Genomic DNA, 17,705 nt, shown 5'->3' with positions numbered 1-17,705 from the left:
TTGTATGTTTATTGTTGTATACACATTTTCTGGACACTTGTTTTCGCATTTAATAGTATTTTAAAAATTAAGTTAGTAAATGAATTTAAAAAATGTAGAATGTCTAATGGGATTAGTAATTTCAGTCGCATACTTTGTCCTCGTGTAGATGTCGTACTTAGCGACCTACTGCGCACGCGCCACTGATCGTGCAAATCAGGGAGTTTAATTGTACTACTAACAACAATTTTAATAACTTTCATGTAGCAAAATTGCCAAAACAACAACCGGTGCCGCCGTGTTTGATGACGTAGTTCCAACAGAGTGTCGTAAATGGATGACATCACTTGCACTGCCCCAATTGTGCAAATTTCGTTCACTTGTACTCTTACCCTCTCGACCAGTACGCGCACTCCTAGTACGCGAATTGCGTTACGAAGGCCGGAGGGTGTAGTGCGGGAATTGGAATAGGAATTGGGCCAAAGAAAGCCGGAGGGTGAAGTGCGGGAATTGGAATTGGGCCGAAGAAGACGCGTCGCGGCCGAACAATGGCGGTGCCTGGCGCAAATGTTGGCGTTTTGTCGGATGCTGAGAAGAATGTTGTGGTGAAGGATGATGGGAGGAAAGCTGTTTGTTTGCTCGTTCTCGGCATGGCCGGATCTGGAAAAACGACCTTTGTTCAGGTAGTACTTCAAAAAATAAGGCATATGGTCGAGCAGTTATTCGCATAATTAGCATAGCAGTGCTAACAGCAAGTTGGCGTCTGTCGTTGAAGAACGTCAATTTGCCTCACCGGACGTGAAAAAACAAGGACTTTGTCCGGATAAGAGCGCTTCACCTTCTCAGTTGATCTCTTTGACTTTTTATTTAATTTTGTATTCTTTTATTTTTTGCGGGGCTAACACGCTTTCTGTCGCGTATATTACGGGGATGGCATGTGACGTCACATCGTGGAATATATATATATATATATATATATATATATATATATATCAAATAAACATCTCCAGGAAACTCTTCCGTTGTCTTTTAATAAACATTCAAAATGAGGCTGGCCAAAATTAATAACTAACTGAAAAAAAGCAGGGAGCACAGATACGTTGAAGTCAACACGTTCTTGCTTTTGAAAAAATATTCTGGGGAAATATTTTGAAGTTTTATCCACGTAAATTGATATGTCATTGATCTTCAGCCTGTACTGCGACTGCATTGTTTTTACTTTTTTTTCTGTGTACGCTTCTTCCATAGGACAAGATCTAAAGCGCAACAAATGTGAAATGTTAAATATTCCGTTTGAGTTTCGACTGCAGTTAACTCAGTTTGATTTACTTCAAAAACAATTTCCATACTTTGCAAATATTGTGCTATATTAGCTGTCTTTAGCATGTCTCAGAACAAAACACTGTGTTCAAGTTACCACTGGGCCTTGCAAACCAACACTGCTGGAGTGTGGCGCTTGTGGGCAGTTTTGTGAAATGTTTCCAAAATAAATGTCTGTGAAGATGTCTCCATTTAGATCGTATACAAGAATCAAAGAAAGCAATGAGAACAGTCTTTGAATTAAATTTACTTCATATTTGGTGATTTTGCATCAATTCCAAGATATTATTCAAGTAAATATCTGTTACGAGCTTTGCAAAAAATAGTAGTTGAAAAATGTAATTAATCGCGATTAATCATGGAAATTATTTGTGATTCATTAGTTAAAAAAATTAATCACTTGACAGCACTATATATACATATATATATGAAATTCTTCTTTTTAAAAAAAATTTTTTTTAAGAAAATGTTGCAGTCAACGGTTAGGCCAACGGTTGGAATAGCGGATTGTCAAAATATTGCCTAACAGGTTTCTTGACCAATGCTGTCCTGTCTGGTCGATTCCGCAGAGGCTGACGGCTCATCTTCACGCCCTCAAAAGTCCTCCGTACATCATCAACCTGGACCCCGCTGTACACGATGTTCCCTTCCCCGCCAACATTGGTGAGGCAACACCCACCGTCGCTTCCTCCCCTGCATGCTTAGCGCTGACCTTTCACATTTACCCGGTTGGCAGACATTCGCGACACAGTCAACTACAAAGAGGTGATGAAGCAGTACAGCCTGGGACCCAACGGCGCCATCGTCACCTCGCTCAACCTGTTTGCCACGCGCTTTGATCAGGTGACTCGCACATATTTGCCGAGTTTTGCTCGACTGGACTACATTTGCTTGGCAATTGCAATCCAATTCAATCCAACTTTATTTCTAGAGCGCATTTGACAACAGCTGGAGGTGTAACAAAGCGTTTTCCAGATTTGAAATTTCACAGCAATTTTGCTAGCGTACTTTTTGTATGCTAAAATGTTTTTCTATTTTGTGCGTTAGGTGATGCATTTCATCGAGAAAAAGCAGCAAAACCACAGGTCAGTCCGTTGATTGGGTTAGGAAATGCAATGTTAATGTTGAGCGTCCACAAGAGGGCGTCTTTTTAGGTCTTGTCTGACTCTTGCGTTGTCAAAGTGACACAAAAACCAATGTAGCAGCAGAAAGTGTGCGAATGTTGTGGCCACGGCCTGGTAGACGGCTGCATGTCTTCCAGTAGCGCAATGTTGCTCGGCATCTTGTGGCTCAACGAGCGAGCTCGCAGCGTTGTACGTATGAAGCGATTGTGACCTTTCCTCATGCGTGGTGTGTCTTATTCAAGGGCAAGCAGACTAGCGTTTCTCCAGCATGAACATGTACACACGCGCACGCACACAGAGGCGATCACTATTCATTTTTAGGTTCAGTTATTCCATCGATTAATCAAATAATCAGTTCCGTTTTTGTGTATCACACAACCAATTCTTGTCTGCATAACCTTTTCTGAACCATTTATTTTTGAGTGATGAACTCATTCACTGCAATTGACGTTTATAGAAGCCCAAAAGTAGGCTTGCAGTGAATAAGTTAAAAATAACCAAATAACAATTAGCCGCACAATCACACACGAGGGATTGAGGTTGTACTGAAACAGATTATTCAATTGCCGCTCGCTAATTGTTTTGCGACGTCAAAGCGGATGCTTGCAAAGGTCGTCACAGAAGATAATCAGTCTGCTCTTATGAAGGACTGCAGCCATCAGAGAGGCGGCTGCAATCTGCAATGGGAAGTTAAAGAATGGCTTCAAACGATTCCGGGTTCTCCAAAAGAGTTGAAAATGGATGAGTTGACAAAGGCTCAATTCCTCCGTAGCCCTGTGTCACCCACTCTGACCTGTGCAGGTACGTCCTCCTCGATACGCCGGGTCAGATTGAAGTGTTCACGTGGTCGGCGTCTGGCAGCATCATCACGGAAGCGCTGGTGCGTCCCCCCCGTCCCCCCGCCCGCCGGTGGCCGGCCTTCACTTGATTGAAATAAGTCCAAACGTTTGACGCGTGCTTGTACTTGCGCTTGCCAGGCGTCGTCCTTTCCTTGCGTGGTGGTCTACGTCATGGACACGTCTCGCAGCGTCAGTCCCGTCACCTTCATGTCCAACATGCTGTACGCCTGCAGGTGGGACCGCTGCGCATCACACCACTCGACGGCTTCCGTCGCGTCCACCTCATGATGTCAATCCTCTTCTTTTCAGTATTCTCTACAAGACCAAACTACCCTTCATTGTGGTCATGAACAAAGTAAGTTCACTCTTTGAATCTCCTTCATGTGCCGTCGATCCTTTCACCTGTGCTGTCCAAACCTCATGAACTGGATTGAATTTGTGAAGTTTGGGCAGCAGAGGTGCCAAAGTACTTTGGGCTGGCAGGAAAGTCTTTGAATTTGGATGTTGTTCTTTTCAACAACAACAACAAACCAAATGAGCAAAGTACAGATGTGGGGCGAACATCTGGCCATCAATCCATCGTCTTGGCCCCTTTCTCCATTCACGTATGGATGAATCGTGTACATTGTTCGCGTCGTCTTGTTCTACGGTCCACCCAATTCCCCCGTTTGCCCGCAAACTCAGCATTCCGTGTGGGATTCTCTCCTTTCCAAATAATTGTTCCACAGTGCACTTCCACTGCTCAGTGAATTTTTGGGATGCCTAAATCTGGTTGTCACTTTTTTGTATTTGTGTGTGTATTTTTTTTCTTTAACCCCCAAATGTTTGACATTTCCTACTAATGTTCATAAATGTCAGATTATTTAAAAAATATCAGTGTCCTGTCCCTTAGCAAAGTGAAATTCATTTAAATTTGTGTAGATCTCCAAATATTATTGATGAGATTCTAAATAATTAATATACGTTTGACAGTAACGTAGCCGTTGTCTTATTTTTGATTTCTCGATACGTATTGATTGAAATCCGTCATTTGTGCTCATCGCGACTGGCTCTCCATCCTAACGCAATTCGAGTCAGACTTGTGTTCAAAGTCGACTGTGCACCTCGGCACTTATTTTGGGGTCCTTCCCGACGCTGTATTTGACTTTAGCGATGAGCACGCTTGGCGCCTCCTCGTTTCAAACGCAACCCGTTAGTGGGGTCGTTCGTTTGTCACCACGGAGGAACTCATCCGCACTTTCATCAAGTAGAAATAAAGTGCGCGCTGCTGCGGCGCCAGCTCGCTTAGCACCAAGCATTTGAGCGACATTATTTTATCAGTCTGGCACTAGTTAGTGTGACACACGAACCCTGTTTGAAAAAAAAAATCTCAAAATGGCGTTGTCTGGGATTGCAATTTCATTCCCAAAACGATAAATCATTCAACCACTGGATCGTCATTCTACTCATGGCTGTTTGAATTTTTCCATTTTAATTTCTGAGTTGTTTTTTTTTTTTCAATCGCGGTTTTAAAAAAAACTCAGATTCCCTTCCACTTGTCTTTTCCTTTTCCATGCTTCTGTCAAAATGTTGTCTTTGGTCTTGTATTTCTAAAAGTTGACCTCAATGAACGTGGCGGCGGCTTCGGTGTGCTCGTTGGATAAGGCGTTGGTCCGTTAGCGCTCGCCACCCTTGACCAAATCCGGTACCGATCGGTCGTCCTGTCCAGCCGCTCCGTAATTGTCAACTTGCAGCTTGCTTCCATGTCAGTTTCTTGCTGTCTGATTGGAGGGACGTGAGCTTCTTTTGCGTCGCCATTGCATTCGTCCAACTGCGCCACTACCGCCGGTGCTTCGGCAATATCCTTTCTCCGCCGTTGCGTTTCTTCCGCACAAATCTTTTGTAGTTTCTTTTTAAATCTCTTTCTTGAGGTCTCCCATTTCCTTCGCCATGGCCGCAACTCCTTTGACCAACAAGCGGCGCCGCCGCCATTTTCATCGCCCTCTGCCTCGTCTTCGACTTGGTTCTTGCGCTGCAGCTTCTCTCGCGTTTCCGTTGGACTTGAGAAAGTTCCGTTGTTTTGGGGGCTGATGATTCTCAAATGGACTCAGGAGCTCGGCACTGCGCTGCCGTCTCGGCGCCCGACATCAGCGACCGCTGCGGCTTTTGCTTTTGCTGACGTGTAGGTGACATCACAATGAGAACGTATGGCGATTGGTCTCCATTTTGCAGACGGACATCATCGAGGAAAGCTTCGCCGTGGAGTGGATGAACGACTTTGAGGCTTTCCAGGATGCCTTGAACCAGGAGAGCTCGTACGTCAGCAACCTGACGCGCTCCATGAGTCTGGTCCTGGACGAATTCTACTCCAACTTGAAGGTAGCCGCTGCCGTCACGTCTTTGCAATCATTCCCTCATTTGCGCCGCCTCCCGTCGCTACACCGTTTTTTTTGCACACGCCAGGCCTGGCCTGGCGCCAAATTGTCTCTTTTGGCTGCCGGTTGTCCGATGTGCAAGCACCAAGGTTAATGTTGCAATCAAAAGACAATTGAAAAGCAATGCTAGTGTTGATTTGATTTTTCTCATTTACTTTCAACCTCTTCCATTTGAAAAAAGGCTTGGTTCCCAAACTAGTTGTTTCAATAGTATTCGTCCAACTCTGTATTGCGTATTCTTTCAAATGCGTTCAATGACCACAATATTGCCTTCAAGTTAAGATGAGCATCTCAGCAATGCTGCTTCAAGCTGCAAAGTTGAATGCTGCATCATCTCATCTCATTTGTGCACGTAGAAAGAATCTAGCTCATGGCAGCCGCGATGTCCACGCCAGCCGATTAGGCGACTAATCGGGACTACTGTTGGCGATCGGTCGACTCGCAAAATAACCGTCTGTGGCAGCCCTGATGTGAAGCACGTTGTTCCCTCGGTATAACTTTTGAAATCAATGAATAATCACCCGGCCCTCGTGAGTGCTGCGCTCGAGCTTGATTGGAAGAATCTGCCGAATGGAAAGCGCCCAAAAAGGTTGCGCGATGCCACGTCCCCCTCGCCTGATTTCGAGAGTACGACGTCATCGACGACCCGACAAAAAGCAAAATGACTTTGTTGCACCTTTCCAAACACATCAAGGCCTCACTTGTGCTCACTGTTCACTGTCCGTCGGGCGGCGCTCTACAAAACGTACCAAATTGTGTTCCAGGTAGTGGGCGTGTCGTCCGTCACAGGCAGCGGATTGGACGAGCTGCTCGTTAAGGTGCAGGAGGCTGCTGACGAGTATGACCGGTGAGAACGTTCTCCTTGATTGCCTAATGGCAAGAGAATTTACTTTGCCGCCTTCTTCAAACACTTGATGCGGGCGGGGCCATTGAATTGAATTTAGGAGTTTGGCCTTCCTCCGGGTACTCCGCTTTCCTTCCACATTCCAAAAACATGCATGGCAGGCTCTAAATTGTCCCTAGGTGTGATTGTGAGCGCCGATGGTTGTTCGTCTCCGCGTGCCCTGCGATTGGCTGGCGGCCATTTTGGGGTGTGACCTCGCCAACTGCCCAAAGATGGCTGGGACGGCCTCGACAAGGCTCCTTAGGCCCTGCACCACGAGTAGGGTCGACCCCAGTCAATTTGGGCTGGGATATCTGTGATGGTGGCGCCCTCTGTGGTCCTGGCTTGTCATTGACGATCTTCTCCAGATGCATTTTTTTCATAACACAGTTCATCAGATTGTGTTTGTGTGAGGAGTTTAGGCGTGCGTGTGGATGTCTTGTGTGTATAATATTTTTATTGCACAGCACTTTGATGTCCGAAAAATTTGATTGCGTTATTGAGGATGACACTTGGATGGATTGTCATTCCCGTCCTACTCCCACAGACAAAAGAAGTCCTGTCCTGCTCCCGCTCCACATGACTCCCACTCATGTGTTGGTCAGCCAAATTAAAAAAACAGGCTAACAAGCAACTAAAGTTGCATTTGGAACCGTTTGTCCCTCCCCTTTGTCCTCATGGACTTTTTTTTTTTTTTTTTTTTAACACAACTACTGGATAATCATGTTCTGATCTGCTCCCGTCAAATTTTTTCCTGTAGCGTCCGAGTTTCCTGATTAGATCTAAAGTTGACTCCCATCCCGTGGACAAAATGTCAGCCTCTATTGCGCAACTGTTCGCAAGGAGAATTGTGGCATTAGCGACCTTGTTTGTGCGCGCACATTTGTGCTCACAAGTCGGGCCTTTTGCAGAGCTTGGAAAATTGACCCCTTTTTGCCGGTCATCTTCTTCTTCTGGGGATTGCGGTATTGAAATTAGTCGTCGGTGCTCATTTTGGAGCAACACGTAAGTGGCGGTACTGTCGGCCAGTGGCAATAAACGTAAAGTTTACCCTTTCGCTTTTCAAACGCGTCATGTGCTTTTGTCACTCAGGGATTATCGACCAGAATACGAGCGACTCCACAAGCAGCTGGTGAGTGTTTGTGCCCCGCCCCACAAAGAGTCCCGCTTGATTGCCGTCACGTGTCCGTCAGATGGAGGCTGAAAGTCGAAAGCAGCAGGAACAGCTGGAGCGACTCAGCAGGGATCTTGGTGCCGTCCACATGATGTCCGCTTCTGATGCAGGTGAGGGGGGGGGGGGGGGACCCAAATGAGTCTGTCTTTCATGTCGAAGTAAAGCAGCTACTTTTCATTTGGGTTTGCCAACAACATTGTTATTTTGAAGAAACAAAAAGGTTACTGTATTTTCGCAACCATATGGCGCACTTTCAAGTCCCAAATCTTCCCCAAAACAAACGAGGCGCCTTGTCATGTGACACGCCTATTCTAAAGACTGAGCAACTCGCTCAACCATGGAGCATCTTACCCTGCATGGTAGCGCACCCTGTTGGCCAAAGTCTGAGACATCTATGCTTCGAATTGACTGTGGCAAATACATTATGTGAATACGGTGTTTGGGTGATGGTGTTGGAGAAAGCTGGACAAAAGGGCGGCTGTCCACAATGTCGTAGTCTGTTTTATCATTCATGTTATTGCAGGTTTAGACAGCAGACTGCAAAAAAATAAATAAAAACACCCGGCCCAAAGCACACCACTCACATCTCTCTAACTAGACATCTGATTGGTTGTGGCTGAGGCTCCCAGAATGCATCAGTGCTGTTTTTGTGTTATTTTTATTTCTTTTGGGGATATGAGAGATACATGTTTTGCTCATTTTATTTCTTTGTATGCTGTTCAGAGATATTTTTGGTTTTGATTGGGAACCGTGACTGTAAGAAGCGTGGTGACCAGTGAAATGCCTCCCCTGACGTTGTCGATTTAGACGTGTTGTCACGACATCTCTCATTGGTTTGAGGGGCCGCTACTGGCAGCAACCCCTTATTTGCATGAGCTAGCATGCTTACATGCGCCTTGTAGTGCGGTGCGCCCAGTCTAAGTATTAAATATAGAAATTGCAACCTCAATTGGTGCTGCGCCCTCTGATACAGCACGTCTTTTGGCTGTAAAAATACGGTAATTAAAACTAAAAGTCATAAAAAAGAACAAGGCTGCCCTGAAAACTAACAGATGAGCTCGGAGCGGGCTCGCACTCTCCACTCAAATGAAATGCAACCTAAAATACTTATTTTGTCTCTCAATTGCTTCTTCACACTCTCGCTCTTGCTGGCGTTTGAGTTTCCAGTGGAGAATCCATTTTTTTTGTTGCCTATGTGAGAATTGTGGCCGGCGGCCCCTGCTGACGACGCATCACCGCCGCCACATTTGTTTTGTTTTTTGCAGAAAAAGCCAACGTGGGCAGGCCCAGTGACCTCATCATGACTCGCGGCACCCGTGACTCGGAGGATGACGAGGCGGTGGCGAATAGCGACACGGACGACGTGGACCACAGCAGTAAGATGGCAGACGGCCTCTGTGACTTTAACTTGACCGTGCTCCTAATTCAATTTTTTTTCTTTAACCACATCATATCTCTCGTAACATGACGCCGAAAGTTCTGTTTGGATGCCGTTTGGCAGGTTTTATACAGGCAAATTTACGGCTATTTTTTTTTTTTGGGGGGGGGGACTGTGCATTCAAGGCTGGCATGTTTTTGTGAATCCTGCGTTTTCACGGGAGTCAATTTACCTAACGGTACAGAATAAAAAGTTGTCGAGAGCGAGATTATCTAGTTTGGGCTCGTCACTGTCATGATCCGCGTCGGGCGTGACAGGGTTTGTTTTTGTTTTTGTGTGCATGCGGTCTTGTTATTGTTTCGATCAGCTGAGTAGGGGCGTTTCCCCTCAGCACCTCGCCCTCACCAGCCACGCACCTGCTCCCCATTAACCTCACACACCTGATGCCCATCCGCACTCCTAACGACTGGACTATATGAACACCTCATCCCAACAGATCATCGTCGGAACATTGCTTCCCCTCGCGGACTGTCACGGCCGCTCACTGCTCTCGTCTCGTCTCGTCTCGTCTCGCGCCCGCTCTCGACCCCCCGTATTTGTCACGGTCCTTGGTCCCCGTTATTTTGTTCAGTCTAGTCACGTTTAGTTTGTCTCTGTTATGTTTGCACCTGGCCTCGTTTGTTTGTTTCTCCCAGCACCTTGTTTGTCCATTTTAGTTCACTCATTAAAATCCTCTTAAGTTACCCCTTGCCTGGCTTCCTCGCATTTTGGGTCCACGCCCTCCTCGCCGTACGGCGATCCAACCCTGACAGTCACTGTCAACATTATGCTAGCAACTTTTTGGGATATGCTGCTAAGAATTCCATCCGCTCACACTAGCGCGCGTGTGCGTGTTGACTTTGCGTTTCTTTGGCTTGTGGGGTTGCAAAGCTTTCCGTGTGGAACAGAATTGCTCTCTCGAGCAAAGCTCTCCACACACATCTGAAGTATTTGAAATGTGCCGTAAATTTGCCACGCGCTCGATGACGACGCCCAAACAGCCCGCGGATGTTGATGAGTCGACAAATCTTACAAGCGTTTTTTTTGTTGTCGTTTTGTTTTTTTTTAGCAAGTTACTGTAGTTTACATAAATTTGTAACAGACATGAAATAACCTGTTGGAATTCAACACCTATTTTTTTGTTTCGTTTTTTTAAACCCAAGTTGTGATAAATGAAAAAAAAGTGATTTATTAACCCGTGTTTTATAACGTGGGTTTATTTTGGATGATTTTTTTTTTCCCAAGAAAGAAAAATCACAAAGTATTCGTGGCATATTCCGATATTTTTGACGCTCACGCACATGTCGAAGTTTGTCTCGCAATTTAAAGCTAAATAAATGGGCCAAGCATCAGCTCATAACAGGAAAAAAAAAAGCATGCAAGTTGGGGCACTTGTAAGTCGAGGTAGCTCTGCATCTCATGTGTTTTTTTGTGTGTTTGATTAGAAGTGGAGGAGAGCAAAGAGAAGGATGCCTTTGGAAATTTCCTGCGGGAGAGAAGAGAAGTGGTGGAGGTGCGAAATCGAAAGTTTGGCTTTCCAGAAGGTCCTTGACATCCATGCGCTTTGGGACCATTTCAAACAAAGGACAATCTCTTCTTTCTTCTACTGATGAAGCAAAAAATATGCCACCGCCAAATACAGCCCCCGTCCCCTCTCTGCTTAACTAATTAACTGCCATTGATGGCTAAAGATGTCACAGATCCCCCCCCCACACACACACCTTTTTTTTTTTTTTTTAAATTTAATTTAAATAACTCGCCTGGTAGTAAATTTGTTCAATTCTGTTCTTGTGGGCAGTTGCCACGTTTCCATTGTGCTGTCTGAGTTTAGGATTCATGTGGAATAAATTAACTAGAATGATTGTGCAAAATAAAACCGACAACTCGCTGACACATTTACAGGCGCATGGAAAAACTGTTGCAGCGTGGACATATGTTTGCTAGTAATGGACTGGCTGAAGTTTAGCACTTTGCCTATTATCTGCATCAGCTTTTTTTTTTTTTTTTAACTTTCAAGGCCGATAAATTAAAAGCTGCTTTATTTTGGTTTGCTGCAGCACACCTATCTCGCTCACTCTGCTGTGCTGGTGGCCCTGCCTGCAGAAGCGGATTGGCCCGCCTAGAGCACCATTTGGTTGGTTCCTTGTGCAGTGGGTAGCAGCCAATCAGCTGTAAGCTGCCTGTTTGATTTTTCACCTCGAGTTGCGAGAGGAAGGTAAGGCAACGGACTTTGCCTAAATTTGAATAAATGTCAGTCTACTCCAACTCACAACTAATAGAAAAACTATTTGCTTTCGTAGCTTTTTAAGCACTGTTTGTTTTCATTGGACTAGAAGACGTGCAGCTGTGCACTTTTTGTTTGACTTTTCAAACTGAGTTGTCTATTTTCTAACAAAGCTTTAACGTGTTGTTTAATAAACGTGCTTGAAGGCATTTGAACTCTGGCAACTTTGGGTGTTTTTATTTGTCAACATTTTGACACCATCGAGCCCTTTTTTTCAACCAAAGAATATTGGCAATATTGGTAGCGGTTATCGGCCTCCATGACCACAAATAATTGGTATCGGCCCTAAAAATAAAAGCGCATCGGTCTATCAGTAATGTTTACTGCTTCCTGATTGAATGGTGTCGATTTTGAACATTTGTGATGATATGAAGATGCATGGCCCAGGTATTTATTTTTTTACTTTCAGGATTTGTGATTTATGGTTGCAGAAACCACTAGCTCAACCGATGCTGCGCATGGACTAAATTGTTTGCAAGGAAAGCACAAGCCGGTTCCACACCTGAGCGAGCAGTCGACCCACAAATGACTCCGGACAAGGCAACAAAAGAAAGCCAGCTTGCCCTGATGTGGTGCTTCAGCCACCCCAAAAAAAAAAAAAAAACAGTTGGCCCACATTTGAAGAGAAGGAAAGTCAAGTACTCAGTGTGCCAATACTGTTATGAGAACCAAAGACCTCGGATGTTTGCATGTCTTGTTTTTGGGTGGGGAAGTTTGGCACTTCAGGCCAAAGCAATGGCTTAGGAAAGATTCGAGTTAGTCAGCATTTAGCCCCGGCCATTAACTTTGATGTGAAAGTTTGACAGATAAAATACATTTATGAAACACTGCAACGTGGGACCATGAAACAATTAAATACAGAAATAATTATATTGACATTTTTACATGTAATTATCCATCCATCCTCACGAGGGTCGCGGGTGTGCTGGATCCTCTCCCAGGTGTCTTCGGACAGTAGGCGGGGCTAACAATCGGAACCGGTTCCCAGCCAATCGCAGGGCACACATAGACGAACAACCATTCTCGCTCATACTCCCACCGAGGGACAATTTGTTCTATTAACCTTCCGTGCATGTTTTGGGGACGTGGGAGGAAACCTGAGTGCACACAGGAAGGCCGTAGCAGCGTAGCTGGAATCGAACTTTGCACCTCTGTACTGCGAGGCGCACGTGCTAACCAGTCGATCACCGTTCCACCCGCATATAATTAGCGGTGATTGAATGACACATTGATTGATTTATTTCATTCCATTACGAATTAGGAAACCGTCGACGTCACGTTAGCGTCTCTCCCACTGCGTCAACATGCGGGAAGCTTTGTTTCTGATGTTTTAAATATGATTGTCGTCAAGATCTACATTTAGGAAGGTTTGGAATGTGAAATGTAACGCCTGAGTTATGTAGCTCATTGTTCTTGCATTAAAAACAACAGATTGTCGAGACACACACTCCATTTCGGACGGTGGCGGAAATGCAGCTAAAGTTGTTTGCCGACCGCCTTAAAACCGAAGAAGAAGACGACGAAGATGGCGTCCCCCGGTCGGTCGCTTCGGGATCTCGTGGCCGTCCTCGCTGAAGTTTACGATTGCTCCGTGAGCGCGCACTCGCATGCCACACGAGAAGGAACGAAGCAAGACGCCGAGAAGTTGGCGCGCGCGATCCTCGATGGTGTGCACGCGCATCATCGCCTCGGAAACAGCGCGGCGGCGGCGGACGCGAGCTGCTTGACTCTGACGCTGGTCAGCAGGATGGTTGTCACGGCGACGGTTGCCGCGGCGACGGCTCGGACGTCACACGTCCCGAGCTTCTCCCAGGACGTGCTGGAGGTTCTGCTTCAGGACTTGGACGTCATGTCTCAGATGGTGAGCGTCGCTTGGCGTCTCGACTCCAGCTAATGCTAATGCTAATGCTAATGTTAACGCCAACGTACGGCAGGTGGCGCTGTTCTGCTGTGAAGAGCAAGTGATCCGTCACTTGGCTGCGAAGAGCGCGTCCGCGTGTGTCCTCTACCAACTGCAAGCATCAGTAAGTACAGTGGTGTGATTCCACATACTGGCATGATTTTTTTTTTTTTGGCTTTTGTTTTTTTTCACTTTTTCAAAAAGAAATATTTTGGGATTTTTAAATTTTTTTACATTTTCTAGCTGTTGGGCACTTGACCCTTTTTTGGTCAGGCCCTCGCCCTCCGGCCACGATCCTCTGGCCTTATTGATACAAATTGTTGACCCCCTGACCCTGTTACTGTCTGTCCGAAAAATCGCAACATAATTGTTTCCTCAAATCAAGCTTGATCGGTGTTGTTTTTGTCGACAATGATGAAAATATTTCGTTAATGCCCCTTTTTTTCATGACGGTGATGCACTAAACGTGGCTCTTTGATGATGACAACATGATGTGACTTATATTAATTTTTGTTGTTAGCGCGCGGTCCGTCAGACGTTCAAAATTGATGACATCCTTCGTATCGTACGACAGTCTTTCAAAAGATTGCAACGCTGGTGCAACCGATCCTCATTTGGGCACGCTCACCACGGGACACGCGTCACACCCACTGTCGCGCACACCGGCACAACGAAACAAAAACACGTCTGCGGACTAAAACTATCACAAATAGGAATGACTAAATGTGACGAAAACTAAAGTTTTAAACTAGTCTAAATCTAAAATGCCCACCAAAAACAACAGTGATCCTGAGTGTCATGTATATAAAAAAAATGCATTGTGCTTCCTGATGCTTTTTTTGATACAATGATGTGCTGTTTGTCACGATAGGGCACGCTCAATCCAGCATGGCATCGGTCGTGTGAGCGGGCGCTGCTCAGCTTGCCCGCCGGCTCGCAACTAGACGCCTGCTTGTGGTCGCTGACGTGCGTCCTCCGGAAACTTGTGCACGACGGCCGTCAAGGTCAGACCTCATGCATCCAAAAGCAAAGACGTGCACCAAGCGTCTGCGACAGCTTGTTGCTTAGCATTGCACACGCGCACACGTGACTTTCTAATGAGCAGTGGAGTTTGTTTGGTGCTCCTTTTTTTCCTCCTCAATCTGCCAATCTCACAAATGAATTTAAAGGCTTATGGAACATCAGGGCAACGTTTATTGCGGATGTGTAGACAATTGACTGGCTCCGGCGCCCCGCCACCACCACCACGCGCCCCAGACCCCGCAAATCGACGTACATAAAGACATTGCAGGCGTCGGGCTGACACCTCACTTTTCGGGAGACCCCAAAAACGGCACATCTTTGCGTCATGCAAGAGAGCACGCCATTTTCAACAGACATGCACGTGGCACCCGACTCATTTTGGAAGAAATTGCGATTTCTGAGCTTTTGGCCCCACGCCAGCGATATGTGAAATGCACAATTGTGACGGACTTTGTCATCAAGTTTGGGCGGGTGTGCTGCCCACACGAAATGCCCAAAATGAAGTTGCTGACTTTTGCCTCCGGTCCGTCAGAACTCGTCGTGATGCTCGTGAAGGCCTTTGACGCAAGTGTCAGCGCCGCAGCGTCCACGTTCCTTCCTGTCGACCAGATTTGCGACGGCATGGCCGGCGTCGCCGGCACCGTTTACCTCCTGTTGGACCTGCTCGAACTTCTCACATCGTCCGGTTCCACAACGTCCAGCGGCACGAGGAGCCCCCACTTGACGTACGATCACGCTGCTGCCTTGCTAGCCGCCGTTAGCCGCGCGCCGCGCTACTTTCTCAGCAAAAGGGCGGCGCTGCTGCTGAAGCGGGCGACGCTGCGCAAGACTGCCGACGACTGCCCGCGCACACCCGGACAGAGCGCCATCTCCTCCTCCGTTCTCGCCGCCGCCGTGTCGGACGCGCTGGCGACGGATTGGTTGCCGAGCGTGGCCGTAGAGTCGCCGTCGTTTTTCGGCGGCGCCAAAGGAGGCGACGAAGAAGACGGGAGGTGTGACACGGTGATGCTGCGTGCAGTCAGCTTGCTGGTCATCAAGAGCGTCCATTATGACGTGACGGCCGCCACCGCAGGTGAGAACGGCAAAATGGCCTACCTGCCTGTCACCATGACGACAGGGGCCATGTTCTTGATGGTTGCACCGCTTCCATTTCCATAGATCAAAGGTTGTTTTTTTGGGGGGGGTTTTTTGTCCAAAAGTCAAATTTGCCGTCAAGTCGGGACGTGTGATTGTTTATAGACGCATCCGGAGCGCCCAAGTCAAACCTGCTGCTCTTTCGTGACTGCAAAACGGCTGCCTCGTCACAGCTCCCTCTATCGAGGCTCCCTCTTGTGGCAGAAATGCAGAAGGCCAACTGGCGTGTCAAAGCAGGACTCTTTGAGAATTAGCAGCGAAAAGGAACCTGCAGACAGATCCCTTTTGATTCAAAAACGCTCTTGGAATGTTCAGTCTTGTAAATGCTCAAACGTCATTTTGGTCTTGAGTGTGTGGCAAATATTCATTTGCTTATCCATGGAAACAACACAACTGGAAATCATTCAAGTAGTGCCACGGCGTTTTTTTTTGTGTCATTCAGGTGTTGGTGAGACAGGCCTGCATCTTCCTCGTCTGTGGCGGTTCCTGCGCAACAAAGGCGTGCGCGCAACTGACGCCGACCACGACTGCGCTGTCCTCCCGCTGCTGTTCGGCGAGCAGGACGACGACATGATGGAGGCGGCCAAAGCCGCGCTCCTCATCTTCCTCCAGCTCAGGTACGTCATTTCTTCATTTGGGGCAATCCACTCTTTTTGCTCAAATTGTGGTCAAAAACAAAATGTTGTGCAGATTTGCAACGCCGACGGGAAACCATCTCAATTGGTGGTCGTCAGAGTTTTGACGGCACACGCCACCTTAAAAAGTCGGCCACAGCAACGTTTGGCCAGCGCCGTCTGACGTTATCCAATTGCGCTCACTGCACGAAGGCGCTGCGTTGACACTTCTGCGGAGGGGGCGTGGGGGGGTTATGTTCTTGAAAAGGATAAAACGGCGACCTTTTTTAGCAAATGTTGAAGACTAAGGTGGGAAAAAAAAAGTTTGCCTCCAAAAAGTTCAAGCACATCGCTCAGATTTCGTCGGCACGTTCAAACGACAAATGAAGCAGCGACGCAACGCACGCAAACCGCCGTGTGACCAAACGCTCTCTGCCTCTTGATCTCGCTGTTGGCGTGCGGAGCTCAGTGGTGCCGCCCGCCCACCATGTGTTGGCGTCAAAGCGCACATCCGCGTCCGCTCTTGAATGCGTGCACTTGTCCCGGCAGAAACGTCTGGCGGCGGGACGACTCGGCGCCATGCGCCGCCGGCTGCAACCCACACTGTCACTTCTTGTACCTGCTGCGCGCCGTCTCGTGGGACCACCGCGTCTTGCTGGACTTCCTCATGTCGGCGGAAACCTGCTTCCTGGAGTACTTGCTGCGCTACCTGCGCTACCTGAGGACCGACCGGCGCGGCTTTGCCGCCTCGTGCCGGCGACTGGACGCGGAGGCGCCGCGGCCGGCTCCCTCCGGGGAGCGCCCCCTTGTGGACCGGGAGGCGTGGCTGGATGCGGCGTGCCGAGGCGGAGGAGATGGGCGGCGAGGGCGGAGCGCCGTGGCGGGCGAGCGCACGTCCGGGAGGGCGCGGGGCTGCCTGCGTCGACTGCGCCTCCTGCTGGCCAGGCTGCACAAGAAGAAACTTTTTCCTTACAATGCAGATGCGCTCCTCCGACTCCTGCTGCAAGTCACGCCACGTTGACTGACTGACCGCACGCTTCAAAGCAGACGTGCCGCAATTCATCCATCCGTTCATCAACAGGCGATCAACGATCAAATGAATTCAGACGAATATCGGGCTCATCGTTCGTCAATTCCAGCCACTCGGCAGGAACTCTTCTTCCAATTCCTTCAGACCTCCTTGAAGTGTCATTTTCATAACAATTGATCATTTTCCCGCACGGTCAGTTTAAAACGATGTTGTGTTTTTCCAAACAACGGCACGGAAGCTGACAAAATGTTGTTTCATCGACTCATCCCAAAAAGAATGGACAGAATCATCATAAGGTGCAGCCTGAGGTTGAAGATGTTCCAAATAAATCAATGTCAGAAAGATCATTCAATGTGTTGTTCAATTCCTCCCCCCCATTTCCAAATGTCTCCCATTCATCGATTGTCAACGTCATTCTTCGTCGTCACCCGAGATGGAAATGCTTTCAATTGTTTTGCTCTTTTGGGACCGGATTGATTGCTGATTCAAATCATTGGTAGTTCCGCCGACGATGGATAAATGGATGATGAACTGAATGCATGAATGCTCAGTTGCGACCCAAGCTGCTCC

General features: G+C 47.4%; 2 protein-coding genes across 2 annotated transcripts; both read left to right on the top strand.

Annotated features, from left to right (window-relative positions):
- Positions 1 to 252: 252 nt before the first annotated feature.
- On the top strand, positions 253 to 11,224 carry gpn1 (GPN-loop GTPase 1). The gene is made up of 13 exons (XM_088297248.1): positions 253 to 662; positions 1,869 to 1,962; positions 2,036 to 2,142; positions 2,347 to 2,384; positions 3,225 to 3,303; positions 3,401 to 3,495; positions 3,572 to 3,617; positions 5,474 to 5,620; positions 6,441 to 6,523; positions 7,652 to 7,691; positions 7,753 to 7,843; positions 8,999 to 9,109; positions 10,596 to 11,224. Exons 1-13 carry the CDS (start codon positions 528 to 530, stop codon positions 10,700 to 10,702), a joined length of 1,173 nt encoding a protein of 390 aa, XP_088153374.1. The 5' UTR covers positions 253 to 527; the 3' UTR covers positions 10,703 to 11,224.
- Positions 11,225 to 12,491: 1,267 nt separating this feature from the next.
- On the top strand, positions 12,492 to 17,482 carry lins1 (lines homolog 1). The gene is made up of 7 exons (XM_088295283.1): positions 12,492 to 12,646; positions 12,866 to 13,295; positions 13,369 to 13,458; positions 14,206 to 14,338; positions 14,890 to 15,429; positions 15,934 to 16,108; positions 16,655 to 17,482. Exons 2-7 carry the CDS (start codon positions 12,960 to 12,962, stop codon positions 17,124 to 17,126), a joined length of 1,746 nt encoding a protein of 581 aa, XP_088151409.1. The 5' UTR covers positions 12,492 to 12,646; positions 12,866 to 12,959; the 3' UTR covers positions 17,127 to 17,482.
- The last annotated feature ends 223 nt before the right edge of the window (positions 17,483 to 17,705 follow it).

This window comes from Idiotropiscis lumnitzeri, chromosome 5 (genome assembly GCF_059441095.1).
Source record: "Idiotropiscis lumnitzeri isolate Australia: NSW breed Sydney's pygmy pipehorse chromosome 5, RoL_Ilum_1.0, whole genome shotgun sequence".
NCBI lineage: Eukaryota > Metazoa > Chordata > Actinopteri > Syngnathiformes > Syngnathidae > Idiotropiscis > Idiotropiscis lumnitzeri.
This window is presented reverse-complemented; position numbering and strand designations above follow the sequence as displayed.

Excerpts from the sequence above, each read along its gene's own strand:
- gpn1 (XM_088297248.1), top strand. The coding sequence starts at position 528 with ATGGCGGTGCCTGGCGCAAATGTTGGCGTTTTGTCGGATGCTGAGAAG. Across the intron at positions 663-1,868 it reads GAAAAACGACCTTTGTTCAG|AGGCTGACGGCTCATCTTCA; the intron begins GTAGTACTTCAA and ends TCGATTCCGCAG. Across the intron at positions 6,524-7,651 it reads GCTGCTGACGAGTATGACCG|GGATTATCGACCAGAATACG; the intron begins GTGAGAACGTTC and ends TTTGTCACTCAG.
- lins1 (XM_088295283.1), top strand. The coding sequence starts at position 12,960 with ATGGCGTCCCCCGGTCGGTCGCTTCGGGATCTCGTGGCCGTCCTCGCT. Across the intron at positions 13,296-13,368 it reads TGGACGTCATGTCTCAGATG|GTGGCGCTGTTCTGCTGTGA; the intron begins GTGAGCGTCGCT and ends AACGTACGGCAG. Across the intron at positions 15,430-15,933 it reads CGTGACGGCCGCCACCGCAG|GTGTTGGTGAGACAGGCCTG; the intron begins GTGAGAACGGCA and ends TGTGTCATTCAG.